General features: G+C 31.8%; 1 protein-coding gene and 1 long non-coding RNA gene across 2 annotated transcripts in view; both read left to right on the top strand.

Annotated features, from left to right (window-relative positions):
• Positions 1-11,585, top strand: part of LOC107453193 (uncharacterized) — a 52,191-nt gene extending 40,606 nt beyond the window's left edge. The window contains exons 2-4 of the mRNA XM_071185355.2: positions 1,988-2,232; positions 4,286-4,409; positions 11,466-11,585. Coding sequence (XP_071041456.1) covers positions 1,988-2,232; positions 4,286-4,409; positions 11,466-11,585 — 489 coding nt within the window. The remainder of the gene's footprint in view (positions 1-1,987; positions 2,233-4,285; positions 4,410-11,465) is intronic.
• A 4,823-nt stretch (positions 11,586-16,408) lies between these two features.
• Positions 16,409-23,686, top strand: LOC147808562 (uncharacterized). The gene is made up of 4 exons (XR_015433609.1): positions 16,409-16,539; positions 17,730-17,811; positions 19,370-19,445; positions 23,565-23,686. It is a non-coding gene; the product is annotated as an uncharacterized LOC147808562 (long non-coding RNA).
• Positions 23,687-24,072: the final 386 nt, after the last annotated feature.

The raw sequence follows: 24,072 nt of genomic DNA, 5'->3' as shown, positions 1-24,072 counted from the left end.
CCCCGCTCTTCAAGGACATGATGTTCCTGTGCCTTTTCCTACAACTGAATTGCCAGTCATCTCTTCAGACATGGAACATCCAGAAGTTCAAGGATCTCCGATATTGAATATAAGTCATTAGACACCGGTTCGCCTCAGCCCTTTTCTCACGTTGAACTAAATGATCTGACTAGAGATCTGGGCCCTTCGAAAGAGGCAGTTGAATAATGGTTAGTCTCCAGACTGAAGGAAAAAACTTATTGGCCAAGGGAACATCTTTTTATTGGTACAAGAATCAAGAAAAAGAACTTATTAAGTAATCTGATGAAAAGGAGAACTTTGTCTATTGTTCTGATGTTCCTGGATTGATGAGCAAATTTAAAGTTATCTACGATAAACATGAGTGGAGGCTGTTTATAGATTCATCTAACGGAAGCCTCAAAGCTGCCCTTCTTCGTCATGGGAGCCAGTATGCATCTGTACCAGTTAAACACTCGGTTAATATAAAAGAATGCTGCGAAGACCTGGTTCTAGTCTTGGACAAAATAAAATATATAGACCATTTGCAATGATATGAAAGTTATATCCATGCTTCTTGCTCAACATGGTGGATTTACAAAGTTCTCCTGTTTCATTTGTGTGTGTGACAGCCATGAAAAAACTCAACATCGGGTCAAAAAAGAATCGCCGAAAAGACAAAATCTTGACCCAGGCTTCAAGAATGTAATTCGAAACAGTTTAGTTGATCCAAAAAAAGTATTGTTACCGCCTCTAAATATAAAGTTAGGTGTAATGAAGCTGTTTGTCAAGGCTGTTCCAAAAGATGGTGATTGCTTCAAATAAATGTGGAAAAGTTTCTAGGTTTATCCCAAGCTAGGTTGATAGAGGTATTCTTTGTTGGTCCAAATATCCACAAACTCATTAAGGATAAAGATTTTGAGATCAACATGACAATAACGAAAACAGAACCTTGGGTTGACTTAAAAGATGTCGACAGTAAATTTTTGGTTTACTACAAGGATCCTGACTGTAAAGGATATTGAATGCAGGACAAATTTAACACTTTGGATTGCTCCATGAGTGTAAAAATGCATATCTTTCACTCGCGTGTGGACTTTTCCCTCGAAAATGTAGGAGCAGTCAGCGAAGAACAAGGTGAAATATTCCATCAAGATATCAAAGATATCTTGATGAAACATTTCACCTTAGCTTTAATATCAAGGAAGATGGGACAAGAACATGCCCACCCACTACTGTTAGATATTAAACTGAGATAGGTCTGAGATTAAACGTAGAAGAAGATAATTAAAAATAAGTATCAGGGGAAAACGAGTATATACTTATGTAGAAACTGTTTTCTTCTGTTTTGTTTTTTGTGTCAAGCTTTCATGTACACAAAGACAATATTTGCTATTCTTGGTCAATCGTCAATTTTGCGTAAGTTACCTGTAAATTAAAATGCTATGATGGTGATTTCCTTCTAGAAACTGATGTCAAAAGTTTAAACTCAAGGAACTTGTTTTTCTCTCGACCAGAGGTAACTTGTGCAATCTAGCAACAGTATTTTCCATTCATTTTAATCTATAAAAAATTAACCAGTAGCTCAAAAATTAGTTTACCTTCACAAGATTTAATTTTACATAGATTGAAATAAATAAAGATGACAGCTACTAAATAGTACATGCTCAAATGTTTGAGAAAATTCTTTTCCAAATAGAAATTTAGTGAAAACATCGATATCGATTTTACAAAACTTTCTGACGTGATGGTGGAAAATGAAGGTCATTTTCGAAATCAGGGCATCAAATAACATATAAATCAACAAAATCTGCTCTTGTATTTTTCAAAAACTTCAATTTGCAGGCTTGTGTAATTTGATTAGTATTCTAATTCAACTATTTAATTGCGATCCTTAGCCACTGCTGACTATTTTACTAATTACAAGCACTTTAGGTTTTCTAAATTGTTTCTTTTATGCGACATTTTAATGCCCATTTAATTATTTCAGAATTTTACAATGATGTCCAAAGATATTGAGATAAAAAGGAGAAAGAACAAAGTAAGGAAAGGAGGAAAAAACCAAATTGCTGCTGCTCTAAAATGTATAGGCTTTATACTGTGCGTTACAGGTTTCTCCTATCAAGTCTCCGAATTCATGGTGCGATTTTACAGTCATCCCACAGTTTTAAACATCGATATCAATGAAACACCAAAATTCGTAAGACCTGCCCTAACGTTCTGTAATCTGAATCCGTAAGTATGATTATACTTCTATTTTGCGGACCTATGTACTTATTATACCTAAGAAGGGTAAATGAGTAGAAGCTTAAATGCTTCTGCTGTGCGTAAAAATAAAGCTAAAAAAATTGCATTAGAAAACAATAATGCTAAATAGAATTATTGCTTTCCAATGTTTTTTTTCTTTTTTTTTTTGAAGCTGAATTCAATCTGTTCAAGGACGAGTCAACTAGACCAATAGTTACAATATGAAATTGTTGTCTTGTCAAGTGAGGAATTTTTTCCTGTGAATTACTTTAAGCTTCTTATAACGAACTCGAATTCGACTTGATGGGATAAAAAAGTTGGAACCAATATTTTTTATATGCATAAAAAAAGTATTTATTTTCTGCTTATTTTCTTAATGTCAGAAAAAAACTTATTCTGCTGATAATTTTTACAACTATACATAATTGAAGGGTAAGCAGCAATCAAAAATTTTAAAGTTATATATATACATATATCTGTAATAAAGACAAAAAAAGATTAAAGTAAAGAGACAAAACAAGGAAAATGATACAAAGATTTTAAAAAGGAGAATAAAAAAAAATTATTAAAAAATGTTTCTAAAATAACACATTCTTTTTTAAAATTCAAAAAAAAAAATGGAAAATAAATTAAAATAAGAAAATTATATACTACTTATTTTTTTCGGAAATAATTGTGTAAACTGATGATGAAATTATTTCTTTTTCTTATTTTCTTTTCTTTTTTTTTGTAATTTTGAGAAAAATCTTCAATTTGTGAATATTTCTTAATAACAGTTTTTGATATTTTTTTTCTTTTCTCTTCAAAGATCCCCTCAGGGGGTTTACCTTCTTTATGTAGACACTGGGAGTAACGCGCCCGAGGTACCCTAGTGATCTGTCCTCTCTTCGTTTTCCTCTCTTTTTTCCTACTTTTCCCTTTCTCTTCAACCTTGTCGTGGTTGCCTAATTTACTGGCGAAGATTTTTCGTTTATGTTCGCTTACCATCCTGTTGTAACGGACAAGACGGGAAGACACCACCCACGCGTTCGCCGTGCGTGGAGTCCCGTCTTCCTGGAATCAGGTTCCTAGGAGATCCAGGTACCCCAACACACTGTGCTTCAGATTAACGGGAGGTGCATATAGGGCTTTGTGCATCAAAAGGATAGTCACGAACATCATCTGTTGGTTAGGGTCAAGCACACTGTTACTACACTGGGAACCTCGATAAGGGGGAGACCGCTTCAGGGGTGACTACGGGCGTATAACTATTGGTCAGCTTCGGTGCAAGTAGCGTATTGATGTCAGAACCAATCTGTTACTTGCATCCCCTTTGTTGGTCTCCGTGGTGGGTGATGCCGCTCGTAGTCAAAGTGTTTGAAATTTTCTATGGTCAAATATGGAGAAAAGGTGTTTAGTTCCACACACCATAGCAAAACCAGCGCAACACCTTAGCACCGTGTGAATATGCTCGTTATTTAATATAGCATTGTTAAATTCCCTAGTTCCTATTACATGTGTTCTGCGTGTTTTACATGTGTTTGTATCTATTACATTGTACATATTACATGTGTCCTGGTGTTTTGTAAAACCCTGAACAGTACTTTGAAGTATCCATTTATCTATCTGAAGATAAAGAAAGCTTTCTAGATTGTCCTCTGGTAAATCAAGAGATCCTGTAAACCAACCAAACCACAACATAATCACCATAACACTTATTTCATGGAATTGTCGCAATAAATTTACTGATATCACAGATATAGTCGCTCGATATCAACCTACATGCATTTAATTCCAAGAAACACTCTCCTGGATCACTAACCCTAGAGATATTCACTTGTTATGGGGACATGGAGCACTTTGTAACCCGAAAGATTTAACATGCACCAGTCACCATTTACTACATGGGGAGTCGTCGGCCCGCTGGATTCGAACCCCCGTTCTCACATACGTGAGTTCAGCACTCTGCCTACCAGGCTGTCCCCTTCATTATCTGTGAAATGCATAATACATGAATTTTAGTAGCTTTCAGATTTGTAAATGATGATTTCTTTTATTATAGATTTCGCCGAAGCACATATTGTAATGAGAATCTCGTCAACTGTGAAAAGCCAGAAAATATTCAGCAGTTCTGTTCAGACAAGCCTCATTATTGCAGACAGAAGAAGAACATGTCTGACTTTCGGGTTGGTTAAAACTTTAATTATTTTCCCATACTTAAACTGAAGCATATTCCATAGTTTCTTTAAATAGAATAGATTAATTGAGTCTAATTTCTATCTTACTCGTGTAAGCTCCTTTGAATTTAAATGAATAAAAAAGATGGTTTTTTAAAAATTAAATGAAGAAATACAGAAAACGGAGCTTATATTACACATTAATGTGTCGAATTAATTAATCACATTAATGTGTCGAAAGTTAGAATAACCATTTTTCGGAGAGTGGCCCACTGCGAGACAAGAAAAGAGTTCTTGAAGACTTTCACTATGATGATGTGGTTCGCTGAATCCTGTGTCGTGGTCAGCTGCGCTACACTACGCGATAGAGCGAACTGCCCGATCAAGGTGTCTCCACTGATTCTCGATTTGGTTCGGTTTGCCTCGATTTGGAAGTCTGAAGAGTATGGTAGTCAAGAGAGACTGATAAATTTATCCTGGTGCAGACCTGCCAACCTTAGAAAGAAAAAAAGCGGGAGACTCTTTCTGTATCACGACATAGCGCAATATTGAAAACTAAACCTGAGTCACACTTCCTACAAGAAGTTAATTTCAAAATATATTGTTTACATTACATAAAATAGACCACAATAAGATTCTGACACTGACTAATAATTCTTACTATAAAATATAAGGTTCTATAGAATTATATTAAAACATATCTTTTGATTTTTTCAAATTTAGGAAGAAGTTCAAAACTAACAAAATATGTCAATAATGAATACAATACTTTATAAATGTATTTCTTAATTTTTTTTAATTGCTACTGTTTTAAAACTGCAGATGTTGCTGATTTAGCATTATTTAAAAAAAACTGGCATCTATAGAAAGTGAAAAAACATTTTGCCTAATGGTGTCCAAGATATCTTCGACTTTGCGATTTCATTGGTTATTGCTGCTGTTTTGGTTCACACTCACCGTAATTTTTAGTGATGTTGCTATGGGGCAAAATTTTTCTATATAAATGCCCAGCGTGATTTAAAGCAGTGGTGCGCAAACTTTTTTCAACTGCGACCCCTTTAGTAGAGAGAAAATTTTTGGCGACCCCTAGAGATAGATGTTCACAAATACGATGTATATTTCGCGCATTTCTTTCGTTTCATGGAATAAAAACATCATCATATTTGACTCATATTAATTTTATTTATAATTTTAAGAAAATACCTTTTGTATAACACAAAAATCAGTAAATTGCCCTTTAATGAGATGTATGTGGCTGCAAGTTTCTAATTATCTCATCGATGTTTGGATGTATATTGCTAATTGCAATTCGCATATCATCTTCAGGGTTTAAACGCGAGCGGTATTTAGTTTTTATTGAAACTAGTTTGCTAAATCCAGTTTCACATAAATACGTTGATGCAAATTGTATTAACACTCTGATGGCATTCTTGCATAAGACGGGATATTATTTTTCCACGGATAGCCAAAATTTTTGGCAAGGCTGTGTCTTAAATTGATTTCGAAGAGTATAATCACTAATTAGATCTATCAATTGCTCTTTCTCACTAATTTGAATAGTTGAACTGCATATGTCAAAGGAAAATGGATCACGAATCCTACCAAGATCGTTTTCAGGAAAATCCTCGAATCCTCTCGAAAAAATTTTCTTTAACTTGTCAATGTGATTGGAAATGTTGTTTTTAAATGTAAATATATCTATATTATTTTCCTTGATAAAATCGTTAAAGCTAGGGAATATGTCGGTGTTGTTTTTATTCAGTTCAGTTTGCCAGAGACTAAGCTAATTCTTAAAAGCTTGAATTTTACTGGCTGCAGTTATGATAGTTGAATTCTCACTCTGCAAGCTCAAATTTAAGTCGTTAAGTTTTTCGAAAATATCAACTAAATAGTTCAGCTTCCCTAGCCAAACTTCATTGATATAATAAATTACCAATCTATGTTTCTTTTCGATTAAAAACATGTGCACTTCATTTCTCAAATCAAATATCCGTCGTAGTATTTTCCCACGTGAAAGCCATCTGACTTCGGTGTGTAACAGTAATCTCTCATACGTTGAGCCCATCTCATTGCAAAGTATTGAAAAGAGACGGCTGTTGTGGCTCTTGCATTTAATGTAGTTAATTGAACTAACAACGTCTTGTAATACGTTGTGCAACTCTTCATCCAAATCTTTTGCAACAAGAGCTTGCCGATGAATCATACAGTGATTAAATACCATATGAAGCGCCACCTTCTGAATTAAGCCTCTCAGCCCTTTATTCGAACCTGTTAATGCTGCAGCACCATCAGTACAAACCGCAACACAGTTTGCCCAGGTAAGGGACTTTGTTTCAAAATATTCATTTAATACTTCGAATATTTTTTCTCCAGTTGTTTTTCCTTCCAAACTCTTGCAACATAAAAACGTTTCTGTTATATCTTCATTAAAAATAAACCTAACGTAAATAATTAGTTGTGACATTTTAGTAATATCGGTAATCTCGTCCAGTTGTAAAGCAAATGCAGATGAATTTTGTATGCTTTTTATGACTTCTGACTCGATATTTCGTGACATTTCGGAAATCCGCCGAGACACGGTATCTCTTGATAATGGTATTGTTTTTAGTTCGTTTCCATATTTATTGCCATGCATAATTGATGTCATCTTAGTTGCTGCAGGAAGGATAAGGGATTCTCCTATTGTATGGGGTTTCATTGTTTTTCCTATTAGATAAGAAACTTCTAAAGAAGCTCGTAATGCTTTCTGAGGTATTGCTGTAAATTTCTTTAAATGTGCACTTTGAATTTTCAGATTTTCAGCTCGTCTTTGAAAATCGGCATGTTTATTTTGAAGTTCTTTGTGTTTAGTTTCCAGGTGCCTTTTTAATTTAGCTGGTTTCATGCTCCCATTTGCTAATTTTTCGTTGCAAATATCGGGCGTTCTTCATCATCAATAACACAAAATGTAAAACCATACTTAATAAATTCCTCATTGTATTTTCTTATTTTTTTAGATCGGGCATATAGTTCAGTATTTTGCGACTCCTCATCAGTATTTGTTCGTTTGTTAGCTGAAGATGTAACTGGTGTACCTATTACCCATTTATCCATTATGAAGATAGGGGTTAAATTATTTAAACTAAAACAAAAAATATATAAAATTTTATCATTTTCTTCGAGAAATTCAATAAAATTAGCAGAGATCTTTCTCTAATGATAGTATATACCTGATAACAAAGAGTAGCAAAACCGGATAAAAATATAAAAACTCAAAATTACACTGTGTGGTTAAGTATTACTTTAATACTTATTAAATAAATGAGCAAGATCTAGCATCTCGCAAACGCATTTAATGACAACCTAACGAGATAAACAAGCACAAACTGAAACTAAACATAAATGCAAACTGAAACTAAAACTAAGCAGTTAATACACAGTCACAGTTAATCTGTCTGATGCCACATACACAACGTCACATGATAAAACTCGAGGATAAACTAAAACAATTGCAGGCCGACTGCTACATGCTTCAACTTCATGCGAACACTTCACATCTTCACTCTGACTATCAGATACACCGCGTACCTCGCCATCTAATTGGCTGATCACGGAAGCGAATTTTTGCCTTTTCCCTGCGGTTAACGTCTAGTCAAATAGGCGCTTTTCAGTAAAACTGACGTCCCGCAGTGGACTGATTGTTAAGACATGGTTCCCAGCAGATCACCGAAGTAAAGCATCACTGGCTGCGGTCAGTGTGCGGGTGGGTGACCACTTGGATCAGTCTGCGTGGGGACCGAGGGTGCGCGGTATTGGTCCTCGTTAAACTGTTCTACCGTAAAGTGCTCGACTTCGCGTGCAGGTCGTCGGGCAACCAAAGCGGGGGTGCCATCCCTTCTGCACAGGATCAAAATTGTGATGGCATGTTTCCGGATCATCCTCAAGGATGTTTCCCAGACCGTCGCCAATAGCCCATTGTGCAGCTCTAGTGTGACGTAAATGAACTACAACAACAACAGTAAAACTGGCGAATTACCGCGAAGAGGGAGCTATCTACAGGAGAGAAAAACTTGCGTCTTCACACTTTACATACATTACGCATTGCGGTCAAGAAAGAGTGGACAGCATGAAAATGCAATTAAACAGTCAGTGACGGCGCTTCACTCTTTATATGTTCACTGTATGGTATGCAGCATGCAGGGATAATGCATTTCATAAAAATTTGGCCACCCCCAAAAAACTTCTGGTGACCCCCACAGGGGTCGCGACCCCTAGTTTTCGCACCACTGATCTAAAGCACAAGTAGGGAAGGAAATTGCACAAATTGTTTTTTTCCCCTCTATCTTGCACTAAATAGAAAAAAGCAGGAGAAAACACCCTGAAGGCCTGAGGGCGAAGATTTGAGGCAAAAGCAGGCAGGGCTAAGGAGAATAGAAGGGCTGGTTCACTCCTTTGAAGTATCTCTCGCCGCGCCGATCCTCCGACGTCACTTTGGCGCAAAGCTCGCACTTTTACTTCAAGAACGGAGCGTTTGGCCTTACTTGCTCTAACTAATATTGAATCATTTCTTTTTGCGAGATATTCTAAGACATTTGTTATTTTCTATAATGACTTTCCTCAGTTTTTGCAGTGAATTTACAAGAATTTGAAACTATTATCGAAATGCCAGTTTGCGCGATTGCAACTTGCAAAAATTCTGATATAAAAACAAAAGGAAAAAGTATAATTTTTCGCGTGTTCCCTAAAGTAAATGAACAACTATGTAAAGAATGGATTCCGAAATGACACAGTTAATATAAAACAGCAATACGTTTATTCTGGAATAAAGAACTTTTATAAATATTCATTATCTAAATAGAAACCGCCTCGTTACTTCATAAAGAAAGGCAGGTGAAAAGAATTAAAAAATGGATAAAGTCAAAGAAAATTAAAATGTAAATAAGAAGTATAAATAAAATATATAGTATATAGTTGAAATTCTCCTAATTTCATAACATATTTTTTAATGTAGTTATTCTAAATATTTATGATTTTTTTTAAAAATTATATTCTCTTAAATTTAAATATCTATAAATTATATCATCGTAAATTTAAATGTCTATAAACAATTGTAAAATTTCTAATGTCATTATGAACCTAAATTATTATTTTGTTTCAGTAATTAGCGTTTAAGGTAGATGCTTCCTAATGATTAAGTATGAGCAAATTGCTATTAATGGCATATTTTAAAATCAGGGATTCTAAATTTAACTCAACTTATTGTTATACAAGAATATGTAGATAAAAAAAGTGTCGATATATGCCTTCATTTTTCTTAATAGTTAAAGTTAAAACTGAACTTTTTAAAATAAAGTATTTATCGTGTCATTTTCACTAACTAGCAAAACATTTTTATAAGTTTAAAATGGTATTTTTTTTAATATAATAACCAAGAAAGTTTTTTTTAACTATGTTTATGAACGGAAATAATGTGTTAATTACTTAAAGTTTGAAGGCTAATAACCAGAAAAAGTATAACTTATTTTTACAAAGAGAAAGATGCAAAGTTATCATATCTTTGCTTGCGATCTCCGAGATCTGTGGACACAGTGACGTCATGAGGAGGGAAATCGTAGCTTCAGCTCTAAGAGCGGAGTGAACTAGCCCTTCTATTCTCTTTAGCCCTGAAAAGCAGGAGACTCCTGCTGAAAGCAGGAGAGTTGGCAGGTCTGCTGGTGCTATCCGAGCCACACACGTTCACTGCGGGCTGTATGACGTCCCGCTGGAAAATTCTATCATCCTAAAAATATTTACTTTAAAAAGCATCACGCTATATACACCGACGTCCATCTGTTCGATGGACCATGAAATGTGACTCATCAAAACAGCCACCTTTATCTCGCAGTGGATATCCAGTTTGCCATGCCAGGATGAATGTTCCATCCTTCTTTGTCTCCGAACATCAATCAACAGTTTTGCATTAATCAGGTGTCTGCTACAATGGCCCACAAGCACCAATATTTACTGAATCGTCGTTGAGACGACGCAGTTAGCAGCCCCTAGGCCAGTTGCTCAACTTGCACGTCAATTCAACCGAGTGCATCACCGTATCGGTTGTTCAGCTTTGTCATAGTTGGGCAGTCATGCACCACATTCGCCATGAGTTTGGATAGTTACATTTTGCTATGCACGATATATTTTTACCACGGTGGGTCACAAAAAGTTTACAGAGTTAGTCGTTTCGAAAATGCTTCCACCCTTGACCAGACAGCCAATGACCATGTCATTTTGGATGGCAGACAAATCACTGCGTTTCTACATTTACACGCAGATATAGCGATTTCGGACACACTTTATATACGTTCCACTACAATGTTCTGCCACCTGCCTTCGGCGTTTGGTTATTCCTCGATGAAGCCAAAAGTAGGCGGTGGTCATATTAATATGAGTGGACTGTGTAGGATCATTAATAAAACTCGGCAAAATGGCGAACATGCTGAAATCAAACATACAGACTCTCAAGTATAAGATTCCAGGAAACTTATGGGTCTGTACAACGTAATTGAAATAATGATCGGATTAAATCGAAGTCCAAAGCAGTATCCGGAAGCCAAAGAAGATCCAACTGAAATGAAATGTTCGGAGTAAATCCAGCTGACCCCCCCCCCCCCGAATAATCTCAGACTGGATATCCCTACGGAAACGAAGTAGGGTCCTAGTGACTGTTGATTTGTAAAATTAAGCTTCACCAACAGACATAAAGTGTTTTGCGACGCCTACTTATGTTCACTTCTCTTTCGGTATCAGTATGATTTTAAACAATGTGATGTTTCTTAAAGCTGTACCAGGGGATGACCTATGATACCAATGGTACGTAGACGGTATCAGCGGACTTTATTACAGTTGTTTATAGCAGCCGATACAGCAAACTGATATATGTTTTGATAATAAGTTTTCCTGCAGCTTCTAAATTTTCCCATCACAATTTAAGTTTTTTGAATTTCGCGAGAAACCTACTATAGATTTTAAAGTATCTCATATTCGCAGTTGTACATAACAGAGAAGTTATCTAAAAAAACTAACTCTCTATTTTTAATTTTCTTATAGGTGCCTGAATATCACATATATTCAGAAATAAATGTCACAGAGCTTGAGAAATATGGTCAAATAGAAATTAGGAGATTCATGTTTGATATGCCGCAAGTATACTTTCTGAATGTTCCCTAATTAAAGTCGCTTTTCTTAAAGTTGACTGAAAATCAAACGGGTTCAAATCTCGCTCAGGGCATGGATGTTTTCTTCTGTGTGTTGTGAGTGATATGTGAATGTAGCCCACTCTACCCACGTCAAAATTTATGCTGGTACCAGCAACAAAAATATGCTAGTTTTTGCTATGTTTTGCTAGGTCTGCTGGATTTTCATGCTAGTATATGCTTTTTTATGCTTGCCAGCATCGCATGCTAGATACCTAGCATACATCGTACTAGCATGATAAGCTATGTACAAGTATCTCATGCTTATTAGCTGTTCAAGCTGGCTCCCTAGCATGGTAAGGTAGGTACCTTGACAAGCTATTATATGCTTTTTTATGCTTGCCAGCATCACATGCTAGATACCTAGCATACATCGTACTAGCATGATAAGCTAGGTACAAGCATCTCATGCTTATTAGCTGTTTAAGCTGGTTCCCTGGCATGGTAAGGTAGGTACCTTGGCAAGCTATTATATGCTTTTTTATGCTTGCCAGCATCACATGCTAGATACCTAGCATACATCGTACTAGCATGATAAGCTAGGTACAAGCATCTCATGCTTATTAGCTGTTTAAGCTGGTTCCCTAGCATGGTAAGGTAGGTACCTTGGCAAGCTATTATATGCTTTTTTATGCTTGCCAGCATCACATGCTAGATACCTAGCATACATCGTACTAGCATGATAAGCTAGGTACAAGCATCTCATGCTTATTAGCTGTTTAAGTTGTCTCCCAAGCATGGAAAGGTAGATACCTTAACAATCTATTACATGCTTTTTTATACTTGCCAGCTTAATATGCTCTATACACAGCTTAAGCGAAAATAGCATTTTTTATTTTTATCAAATCCTTAGACCTTGTTATATTTATTTAAAGTAGGTCCCTAGAACTTATTTGGAATTTATTATGAAGATTATAAAATTGTTATTATGGAGAGTAAATAAATATAAAATTTGTAAAATGTAAGAATAAAAAATGCAAAACAGTTTTCTTCTTCATAAGGTCTCTTCCAGATGGTTATGTGTTAAATGTAAAAAAATTACAGACTTCCTCTTTAGTTTGAAAAAGCGGTAAAAACTGTTCCACTTTGTTGTTATCATTCCAAAAACATTGTTTGTGTACTTATTAAGTATCATATAAGGCAAAATTCAGGCATGATCATCAAAATTCAGACTTATAATAGCAACAAAAATATGCTGATTTAAAACTCATGCTGGAATAGCAAAAATTCCTAGCAACGGATGGTAGAATTCTCTTGCTGGAATAGCAAACATTCCTAGCAACCAATGGTAGAATTCTCATGCTGGAAAAGCAAAAATTCCTAGCAACCGATGCTAGAATTCTCTTGCTGGAAAAGCAAAAAATCCTAGCAAGTGATAGTCGTGATTGTTGCTAGACTAGCAAGATATTCCAGCAACACAAGCTGGTATCTGTAATAAAGTGTGCCAATACATACCATGACATGCTAGTAATTTTGCTGGTACCAGCAAATATTTTCGCTAGATCATGCTGGGGATTTTTTTTCTTCTTTTTTTGCTGGTATATTGCATTTCAAGCTTGTCTAGCAAATAAATAGCAAAAATTTTAACCTGAATCTAACTTTAATACTAGTTCATTATCGCTGGTATACATAATATATTTAAATTTGCTTCATTTAGAAATATTTTTGGGATTACATTCAAATTAAATATTGCATTCGCTATAATTTAACCAAAACATATTATTAACAAGGTTTTCTGGAAACATGAGGATGCTTAAGAACATAATAATGATATGGAATTTTTTTTCTCTTAATTTAGGTTTTCTAATCGAAATAGCCAGCATTTTCATATAGTTCTATTTGAGAAATTCTAACAGAGATTTAAATCAATACTATTATACATTTATAACTGAGTCATAAAAAATAATCAGCGAAATATAGAGCTTGACATTTATAGCCAAATGAATTTCTTAGGCAGCAACAGAACAAGGCCCGTGACTTTTTACATTACATAGAATATCACGTTAAAAAAAATTTAGTCAATATTGCAGAGAAATATATTCCCTTAAGATTCTTTCATTCAAATTTATGTCCGACTTTAATTTGAAGTGACGTTTCTGAGGTACAGATCAAAATTAAATTAACCTATTTTTCACGTGTAACGAGAAAAATAAAAACATAGTTCATCTTTATAACATATTGCAAAAATATTCATTTGCATATAGTGATGCTATGAAAATGAATTGAGCAAATATTTTTTTTAATTTTACATAATGCTTTTTAATTGTGTAAAATGTGCATTTAATAAAAATTGTAAGTATTTTCAGAATGAACACACATAATTATTTTATGTAATAATTTTATTTATATAGTATTATTATTATCTGGGTTGGCTGTTCAAAGACGAATATAAAATAAAAATAGAAAATCATAACATGACAAGCGCTCTTTTATGCGTTTAAATCACCATGCGACATACAACATCCAATTTATTTTTTTAATGTAAGTCATAAATATTTGTACGTCACCACAATTGGTTTATAAAGCATGTAGTTAATGTTTATAAAGACAATGGGCTACGTAACAAGTGGTCCCGCAGTGGACTGATCGTTAATACACGGTTCCCAGCAGATCACCGAAGTCAAGCATCACTGGCTACGGTCAGTGTGCGGGTGGGTGACCACTTGGATCAGTCTGCGTAGGGACCGAGGATGTGCGGTATGGGTCCTCGTTAAACTGTGCTACCGTAAAGTGCTCGACTTCGCGTGCAGGTCGTCGGGCTACCGAAGCGGGGGTGCCATCCCCTCTGCAGAGGATCAAAATTGTGATGGCATGTCTTCGGATCATCCTTAGGGATGCTTCCCAGACCATCGCCAATAGCCCATTGTGCAGCTCTAGTGCGACGTAAATGAACTACAACAACGTAACAAGTGAAAATTTAACCCACGTGGTTTTTCTTGCTTGGTCAATAGAGCTATTCACGCTGCATGCGAAAAAATAACATTTGCCAATTTGATGAAAATTCAAACAAAACCCTATGATCAAATTCTTCGTCGGAAAATATATTTCACTAATCAGTTTCTTATTCTCATAACTAAAAACCATAAAAGAATTTTTTTTTATACAGTAGGAATGGTTCTTGAGATTTTCCACCTGTGTCAAGCATATAGTTGAGGTAGTATTTCAACTCTATAGTGAATGAATGTTGAAAAAATGAATATTGTGCTTTTTCGATTATTAAACTAGTTACCGTTTAAGGAATTTTGAAATTGAAAATAAAATCTAAAAAACTAAATAAAGAACAATAAAAAACTTTCTCTCTCATCCTTTGGGATGTTTCCCAAACAGTCGCCAATAGCCCGGGGAGCAACTCTGGTGCTACGACTCTGCCTAAATCATATTTTTATTTCCCATTTAGTTCTTTTCAAACTAGTTAATATATCTGTTGTGTTAACTTTATAACGAGAATAATATTTGATAGTTCACGTTTTCACTATTAAACATTTAAACCAAAATGAAAATGCCCTCTGGGGCAATTCCAAAGATGCGGTAAGGAATGAGTGCCTGTTTGAATTGCCATTGTGTTGTAAGAAACTGGGGTGTCTTAACAGTTGGGCAAACAGGACAATGCCCAGGGGATCCCAAAATACTTTTTCAATAAAAAGATATTTCATTACCTGTTAAAAGTATTTGGACGTATCCAGAGATTGAGGGTGCTCCACGTGTTGGCTCCACCTAATGTGTTTGCCCTGCTGGGTGCCCCAAAAGTAGCTACGCTACTATTTAGAAACCCATAAAAATCACCCACAGCTCTCGTACAGCTTTAGAAATCAAATGCTCAATACCTTGAATTATGTAACGTTTAAAATAAATTTGAAAGACCTGTACGTAATGAGCTTCTCCGGCAAATCACACCGTAACATAAAAAAATTTTCGTGAAAAAATTAGTAAAAGTACTTAAATTTTTATTAAAAATATGTTCTTCATTGTTCAATTTAATTAATTTTCGAGATCTTTGCAATATCCAGCGTTAAGTATGATCGCTGTGATTTTAAAAGTTTCATTTCGTCAATAAGCTTTAATAAAATCTTCATATTAGCCAGCATTTAATTAATGTGCAAGTACATAAAAAAAAGAGAGAGAAAGAAACACTGTTACAACAATGTTGTCCTTATTTATTTATTTTTTTCATAATTGTTGTCATTGTCACAATTCTGTCATTATTTTCGAAAGCAAATATCAAAAACTGTTTTTTTTACTGAATGTAAAGTTAAGAAATACAGTACATTTTTGCGATAACTAGACAAAAATATATATATTTATTTATTATCTATATGCATTTTATTAAATATGTTTATATAGAGTTATTAAATATGTAGATTTATTTTAAAATATTTATTTATTATTACAAGGAACATAGAACCCTTAATTATATATAAATAGCTGATAGAAAACAACTCGGAAATTAATACGAGATAGTTTAAAAAAAGAAAATAAATAAAAAACTTCATGTTTTTTTTATTTTTAATAAACTAAATAAATAACTGAATGTCATAATAAATTTGTTTCTTAATAAAATAAATAAATAAAAAGTTGAAAATTTTATTTAATAAAACAATTTTTTATCGATCATACTTAGTTAATTTGTTTGTTTTTTCTATTTGTTGCTTTTCTCATAAATATTTATATGCAATATAAAAAGCGCATTTCTGGTAATAACATAAGAAAAAAAAAGAGAAAGAAATGTACATTTTAATAAAATACTATTAAATACGCTCTCTGGGACTAAGTAGACTGAACGTTCATTTACTCTCTTCCATTAGTGAATTTTCACTGAACTTTTTCAACTTTTGATCCGTAAAACTGGTGCGCTTTCTTGATGACTAAACTTGGTTGAACCTTGCTCCAATTGTTTACACACATGGCGGCGGCAGATTCATATGAATGAGGTGAGTTTTCTTTATGTTATTTATTATTATCACTTTTATTTAAATGTACTTTATCTGTATTATTCATAGTTGATTTGAGTTCCATTTAAATAATGCGTGCGCATTTATTATCTATATTATAATGTTGTTATTCGCATTGAATTGCACTCAAGTTAGGCTTAGCAGTCTATTTACATTTTTAATTCTTGTAAGAAAGATTCTGTTTAAGTGTTTATTTTAGTTTACAGTAGAAATGTTACCGTCCTTATTTTTTTTTGACAAAATTAGCTTTTAAATCATATATAATTTCTCTAATTGTTTACGTCATGTAGTATAATAATTTTAGCATTTGAAGATAATGTTAAAGTAACGTTTGTATAATTTCTATTAAAATAATTTTATTTTATTTTGAAATTTATTTATTCGCAGTTATTATTAAAATTTTGGCTTGCTTTTATCCTATTCTATTGAAATGTAATGTTAAAATAAAGGCGTTTTGTAAAAAGAAAAAAAAATTAACTGTTTTATTTTATTTAAGATAATATTTTCTAATAGAAATATTAAGCAAACAAAACTTGTGAGTTTTTAATTTCAGAGTATTTAATAATGAACAATATTCTTACTAATTTTCAAATTTGTGATTTAGAATTACCAAAAATATATTACAAATTAGAGTCTATAAATGCCTATCAATTATTTCAAATATTTATTTTTAATCTAACTATATTTATTTGAAACTTTTTTGAATAACATGCTTGATTTGTCAATGGCATTTGCATAATTTTAAATAAGTAAATACATTTAAAAAAATTATTTTTAATTAATATGTAAGGATTAAAACATTTTAAAAATCATTAATTTTGTTGAGCATTGCTATATCAATGTAATCAACAATTTTTTTTTTGTTATGTTTTGTTTTTATTGTTTTTTTTTTTTGTGTGTGTACATTAGAAATGTTTAAATTGATTTATAATTAATTCACGAATTCACAGCAGGGATTTAAAAAATTATTTTGCAAAGTAAACAAAAAGAAAATGTAGGAAATTTAAAAAATTTTAAGTTGTTTGCTTAAAATAAAATCACTATAACAGAAGGCATTTTGAATTTATCTTCAGCTTTTTCATCTATAATTAGATTTCTTTTTATTAGTGTAGGTATCTACTTCTATTTATTTTAATGCTGTATCTTTTGCTCTATATTTGAAATATTAGAATGGTGCACAGCCTGCGACTAGTGAGCCAGATGTAGCCTGCAGACTGTTGATATGCAACAAGGGAAAGCTTCTAAACACTAGTAAATCTATATTGTTTCTCAATTGCTTTTTCCATTGTTATTGCTCTGGAATTTCAAATGGGTTTAAAAAAGCAAATATTTTTGTTGTGTTATTATGCAAATTTCAATGATTACGCTTAGTTTTACCTTATTTCCTCCGATTTCTTATAAATTCAAATTGGGTTTGACTGCTTTTAGGCAGTTAAAACTACTATCGCCATGTGGTTATTAAAATCCTGATTACATTTAATACGATATTCAGACTCTTGAATTGTGCTTTTAGTTATAATAACCACTTCTTCATGCTCTTTATTTTGTGTCTAACAATTAAAAGTATTTGATTTTCCGAACACATATTTTTAAGTTTACTAATAAAAAATTACACTGAATTTACTGATAACAATTTGTAGAACATAAAAATTAACATATATGCTGTCTACATGAGCAAATACATGTGTGGCTCTTAGTTAATCTACCTGCTGTATTTTCACTTAAAAAGGTGACATTCCTATATTATAATGAAAATATGGTGTATAAGGACTGTATTTTATAGGAATTAGTTGAAATGCTTTTTGCAAAATAAATCCATTCTCTTTCAAATAATGTAATGAAGACGTAAATGAAGGATGAAAAAAAAAAACATTTTTACTTTGTTCGTAGTTCTAAAAAATTTTTACCAAAAATTTTTTTCTATTAAACTGTTATTTAGAAAATGCTATAATTTATTGCCGTCCGAGTATTAATGCAATTTTGCTTTATTAACACAGCAATATATTAACAAAAATTTTAAAGCTATGAATATCAGTGGATATTTGGAAAAACTTGTCTTTGAATGCTTCATAAATTTTGAAATAGCTGATTTCTCTAAAAAAAATTTTTTTAAGTTGAGTCTTAAACCAATGAACAATACTTTTAAATTTCAACACTTATTCTTTATGTGTTCATTTGCTCTAATTGTGACATAACTTAGAGTAACTAACTTATGTTTTCTACTTAGCATTTCAGTTAGAAATATATATATTCTCTCCCAATATACAATTCATATTAAATTTGGCATTGCATGTATGTAAAATATTTTGTTACAGTATTATTATTTTTAAAACAATAAATCTTAAATTATTTTTAATTCAAGAAAAATGAAATAAAGCTTGGGATCATAGTAGAATATGTTTAGAATTAATATTTTCTTTCGTAATAGATTTATTCCTTTTTATTAATTTTTGATTGATTGAAAGATTTCCCATAGGTAATTTTTGAACATATGCTAAATCGCGATACATCACTTTAACGCGATGTCTAACTGACGATGTATCACAATTTAAAATTTCTGACATCACCCAGTCCTAGTCATAGTATTTTTCAATTAAGCTATAATTTTAGTTATTTGGCTACTATTTTTGATAGATTTTTGTTCCTGTTCAGGCAACTAACTATTTTCATTGTTTTAGGCAACTATTTTCATGCTTGAGGCTACTAAAAGCAACTATTTTGGTTCATTTTTTACTGTGGCAACCCTGTATTTATAAAACTTATATTTTTATGAATATTTATAACTTTAAATTTAATTATTTTGATTTAGTAAATCCATTGAAGAGGACATTATAGGAGCCAATAAACTGACAGCATGGACAGAAGGGTGTTAGAATTAGCAGGAAGTAAGTAAAGTACTTAACTACCTTAAGTATTTAGTTTAAAATTATGTGTTAATCAAGGTTTTGATCACGCCATCTAGTATTTGTGTTCAAGGGATGATTGTTTTTAATGAGGGGTTGCTTTGCTTAAGGAAACTTTAAACAAAATTATGTTGTGAAAAAAGAAAATTCTAAGATTTGTTTCCCCCGTTTTTTTTCTTTCTGTGATTGATAGCAACCTTTTCATTTAGACATTTTTTACTTAGCTTAAAATATATTTTTACAAAAGATTCATATTAGAGATAATATGACTATAAAAAGTTAATTTAACAATAAAAATATAAATATGTGAAAAATTAGTTAAACATACTAAATTAAAAGAACTTTTTTTTTTAAATATTTGGAGAGGCAATATACATTTAATCTATTCCTCACAACTTTGAAATATGGGAATTGTGATGGAACTCTCCTTCCACATGAATCTTTCCAAGCCAAATTGATGGATACTGAAGGATCAAAATTTTGATCCAAACTTCAGGAAAAAACGGTAGTTTCACAAAGTATTTTTTCTTAAAGTTTTATTATGTGTCTCGTGAGAAATGATAAATCCATATATTTATCATAATTTTGTGTTGATTTTTTAATATAATTTTTAATTTTCAAAAATTATGTCTAAATTTTCACGTAATAGGTACTGCTTTAAAAAAGCTTGACTGACTACTGTACAAGTCATAATGGAGACATTGAATTGAAAATTCTGATATCTTGAGTCTCAATATTGATGTTGTTAGATCATTAAATGGTTATATGTATACTATATGCATATAACGATTGGGGAAAGATACTAGTTTTTTTTATTTAAGTTTCCTCTCTCTCTCTCTTTTTTTTTTTTTTTTTTTTTTGATTTCCCACAGTGGTGAGTAGTTATTTTTCAGGTCTAGTTATGGAATTGAAACAAAATTTGTGATGAAAAGTTACTCCCATGGTATGACATCCTCTTAAAAATGCAATGTAGCATTAGATTAAATATAAAATGAAAAGACAAATGAATTTGAAATATTTTTTGTTAAAATATCTTGATGTAAAAAAAAGCATTTTGAAAATATTAAAATAATTTGAAACATAATGTTTGTATGACTTTGTAATTAAAAAAAAAAATTAAAATACAGTAGAGCGTAGATTATCCGAACTGCTCGGGACCGAACGTGGTTCGGATAATGAAATGTTCGGATAATTGGAAAGTTGTTTAAAACCTAGTTTAAATGATTATTATTTATGCACCAACTTCCCTTCACCCTTTTTCTAGGCTTAGGACTGGCAGTACTATCTAAAATAGCTCTGACGAGTTTAAGACTTTTTTTTTTTCAATTTTTAAATATATTTTTTTAAACTTTTTTTTCAATTTGAATCATTTTTATCATATTTCGGCTTTTTTATAATTTTTTTTTGTCAATTACTGATTTTACCACATTTTTCTTTATTTTCCATTGCAAATGATATCCAGCAAAGACGCTTGTTTCAAAGAACACGCTCTTTTTTGTGCAGCCATATCCCTTATTCTTTTTAAATAAATCAACTGAATTGGATCAACATCATTTTGACGTTCTAGGCAATTCATTGCAATATCTAATGAATTGCATGCTTCGTATGAGAAGGTCCACTATCTTGAACTTGATCACGTACTTCTTTCTCTTAATCTGAGGAGTTCCGATTTTCATTCAAAATTTCAGAAACAATTTCATGATAATTTAAAATTTGAAATCCTGAGTCATTTTCAGTGTCTCGACACCAGTCTTCCATTTCTTCTGCTGTATAACCTGGCATATTTTCACCTGAAAGATCTACCGATTCACAAACTGCAGTTTCGTTTGTTTTTCTGATAAGAATTTTATTCCAAGATTTAAGATTCCAAGCACTGTAATCACTAATCATTAACCATGAGTGACAACTACCCATCCCCCAATTGTAGAATTTCAGCACTTATCTATTCATAAACACATTCTGCTTTCCAACAATTGTAGATTGTCAAAATGAAGCTCGCATTCTTTGATAATTTTCAGTTGAAGAGAGCTAAAGGGGTATGTTGGTTTAACTGTATAACAATACATGTATGTATGGCTACTATAAGGAAAGTGCTAAAAAAGGTTGTAAATTAAATATGGTCTTCAGATGTAGTGGGTATTATCTATTCCTCTAAATTTAGAAAAGTTGTCGATAAGTTAAAAAAAATTCTGAACTTTAAAAAGAGAAGAAAGGGGAAAAAAAAGCGAATTCGGACATAGTTCGGATAATCGGCGCTCTACTGTATCTAATTTAAACCAACTAACCTTAGTATATACTAAATCAAGTAATATTTATTTTTCTTTAAATTTTACTTTTATTTTATTACTCAATCCATTTTACAGAAAATCTTTTAGAAAAAAAAGGAATTATAAAATATTTGTAATAAAATTAGAGAGCAGTACTGTGCAGCATAATCATTACAGATTAAATCAGTACTGATGTTCATAATGTTATATATCAATGAGATGATCTTTGCTGCCTGCAAATAATATTTAATGAATTTTCTTAAAAATAAAAAAAAATTTAAGCATATTTCTGTGAGTCTCTTGCTTTCCTGTGTCACAATTCTTACTTTTTTTTCTACACAATTGTATATTCCAGCGGTTCCTGATTTTTTTTAATAATATGGAACCCTAAAAGATCAACCATCTCTCGGCGGTACCTGAACATTTTTAAATAAAGTTTATAAAAACATCTGTGAATGTATTTACCAATAAAAAAAATATTAAATTAAACTCTTAAAGATTTTCCAAGAGGAATGAAAAATTTTTCATAATTTATCTTCATAATAATCTTCAATCAGGTATTATGTCAGACAGTTAAATTCATGGTCCTGTAGCTGCATTTAGTCTAGCTATGAATTTTTTTTTTTTTTTAGTAAAAACTAAGAAATGAAATAAGCCAAATTGTGTTTTTATTGAAATGAAAACAAAAGGAACTGCTATAAATGTTAAAGAAAAAAGAGTCTCAAGGATGGGTCTTTTTATTAGTGAATCTATTCTAGTTATTTCATTTTAATTTGAAAAGCACAATGGGAAATAATACTACAATTTTTTACAGATGCGTAGGATTTTCAATTTAATATATTATTAGAAAAATTATTTTTAAAAATGTCTTTTCTTTTTTATTGGCATTAAACTTTAAATAATTGAAAAAAAGCATCTGCAATATTAAGTAATCGATTATTGTTGGGCCTAAATATGATAGGTGTTAAAAATGTTTTTTACTTTTAGACTGCTTAAATTCCTATCACTTGGATCTCTTTCATTCTTCTAGGGTTCTGCAGAACAATGTTTAGGAACTGCTGGTATTTTTAATAAAAACAAGTTAATTATCAATTCTGATAAATAATTTGCTGGATAAATTTTGGTGAATGAAAGTGGCAAATCACTAAATAATCACTTTCCCCCACTTTTTTCTAAAAAAGAAATTCTACTGCAATATTTATAACAAATTTGTTTTGTTTTCCTAATCATAACATATTTTTAATACAGTTCTTTTAATAATAATGGCAACAGGGCGAATTGTTAGGAATGAGCATGTTATTGAATGGAAAGTAGTGTAGTAGTTTTCTGCGTTTGTGTTAAATTTGCTATATTGAGAACCAGCTTCTATTCTTTAGTCAGTCAGGTGCCTGGAAAATTGTATACCCTTACTTGCTACTCCTAGATTATATGCGTTTAGTTTAAATCTTTGTTTTTGAATCTTTATCAAAATCAAGATAATGTTAATAAGAAATGTCAAACATTACATGCAAATTCCGTTGCAGCATATTTCATGCAGCAGCCTTTTTTGCTAACATTTTAGATTTTCTATGATTGTATATAAAATCATGTCTTTTTTAAATTCATGTCTTTTCTTACCAATACAAATGCATAAAAATGTAACCAGACAATCAGGTTTGTTTAATATGTAAGGAAATATGTGATGCTATCTTATAAAAAATATTACTTTGATTTAATTTTGTGCAAAACAAGTAAATATATTCAACTTTATTTTATAAAAAGTAGTAAGTTTAATTCTGCAGTCTTATATGATTTTGTGATTTAATATTGCTTAAATTTTATTTATTTTTTTAAGGTGCAGCAAAGCTTTATTATAAAGAGGCCATAACGGCGGAAATGTAGATATTGAAAATGAGGAAGAAAAAATATTGTATTATTAGTTGCATTGTATTTTTCTAAATAAATGTCTTTTTTTTATCTTTGTATTTTTATTTTTAAATAAATATTTTACATTTTGTTTGGGAAAGCAACAACAGAAAGACCTTTAATTAATAAGCTTGACATTTAAAATTAGTTCGTTTACAGTTACAATATTTAGTTGTAAAATTGTTCAATTTAAATTTGAAATTCCATTTTCTTATTTCCTCCCTTTTTATGTAGAATTATACCAAAAGCAAGCTTTACCCCTTTATGTGAAATTAGACTTTAAGTAAAATTATAATGATAACCAATAAATTATATTGCATCATAATGGATTTATTTTTTGTTAGCCCATTTTAAAAATCCATCATACAATATTGAATATGCTACGTTGGCCCAACATGAAAAAGTGCCAATTCCTAACTTTGTATGTTGGGCCCCAA

This window comes from Parasteatoda tepidariorum, chromosome 5 (genome assembly GCF_982258835.1).
Source record: "Parasteatoda tepidariorum strain Cologne lab strain chromosome 5, Ptep-v5.0, whole genome shotgun sequence".
NCBI classification, from domain to species: Eukaryota; Metazoa; Arthropoda; class Arachnida; order Araneae; family Theridiidae; genus Parasteatoda; species Parasteatoda tepidariorum.
The sequence above is the reverse complement of the archived record's forward strand: the minus strand, read 5'-3'. Positions and strand labels throughout refer to the sequence as shown.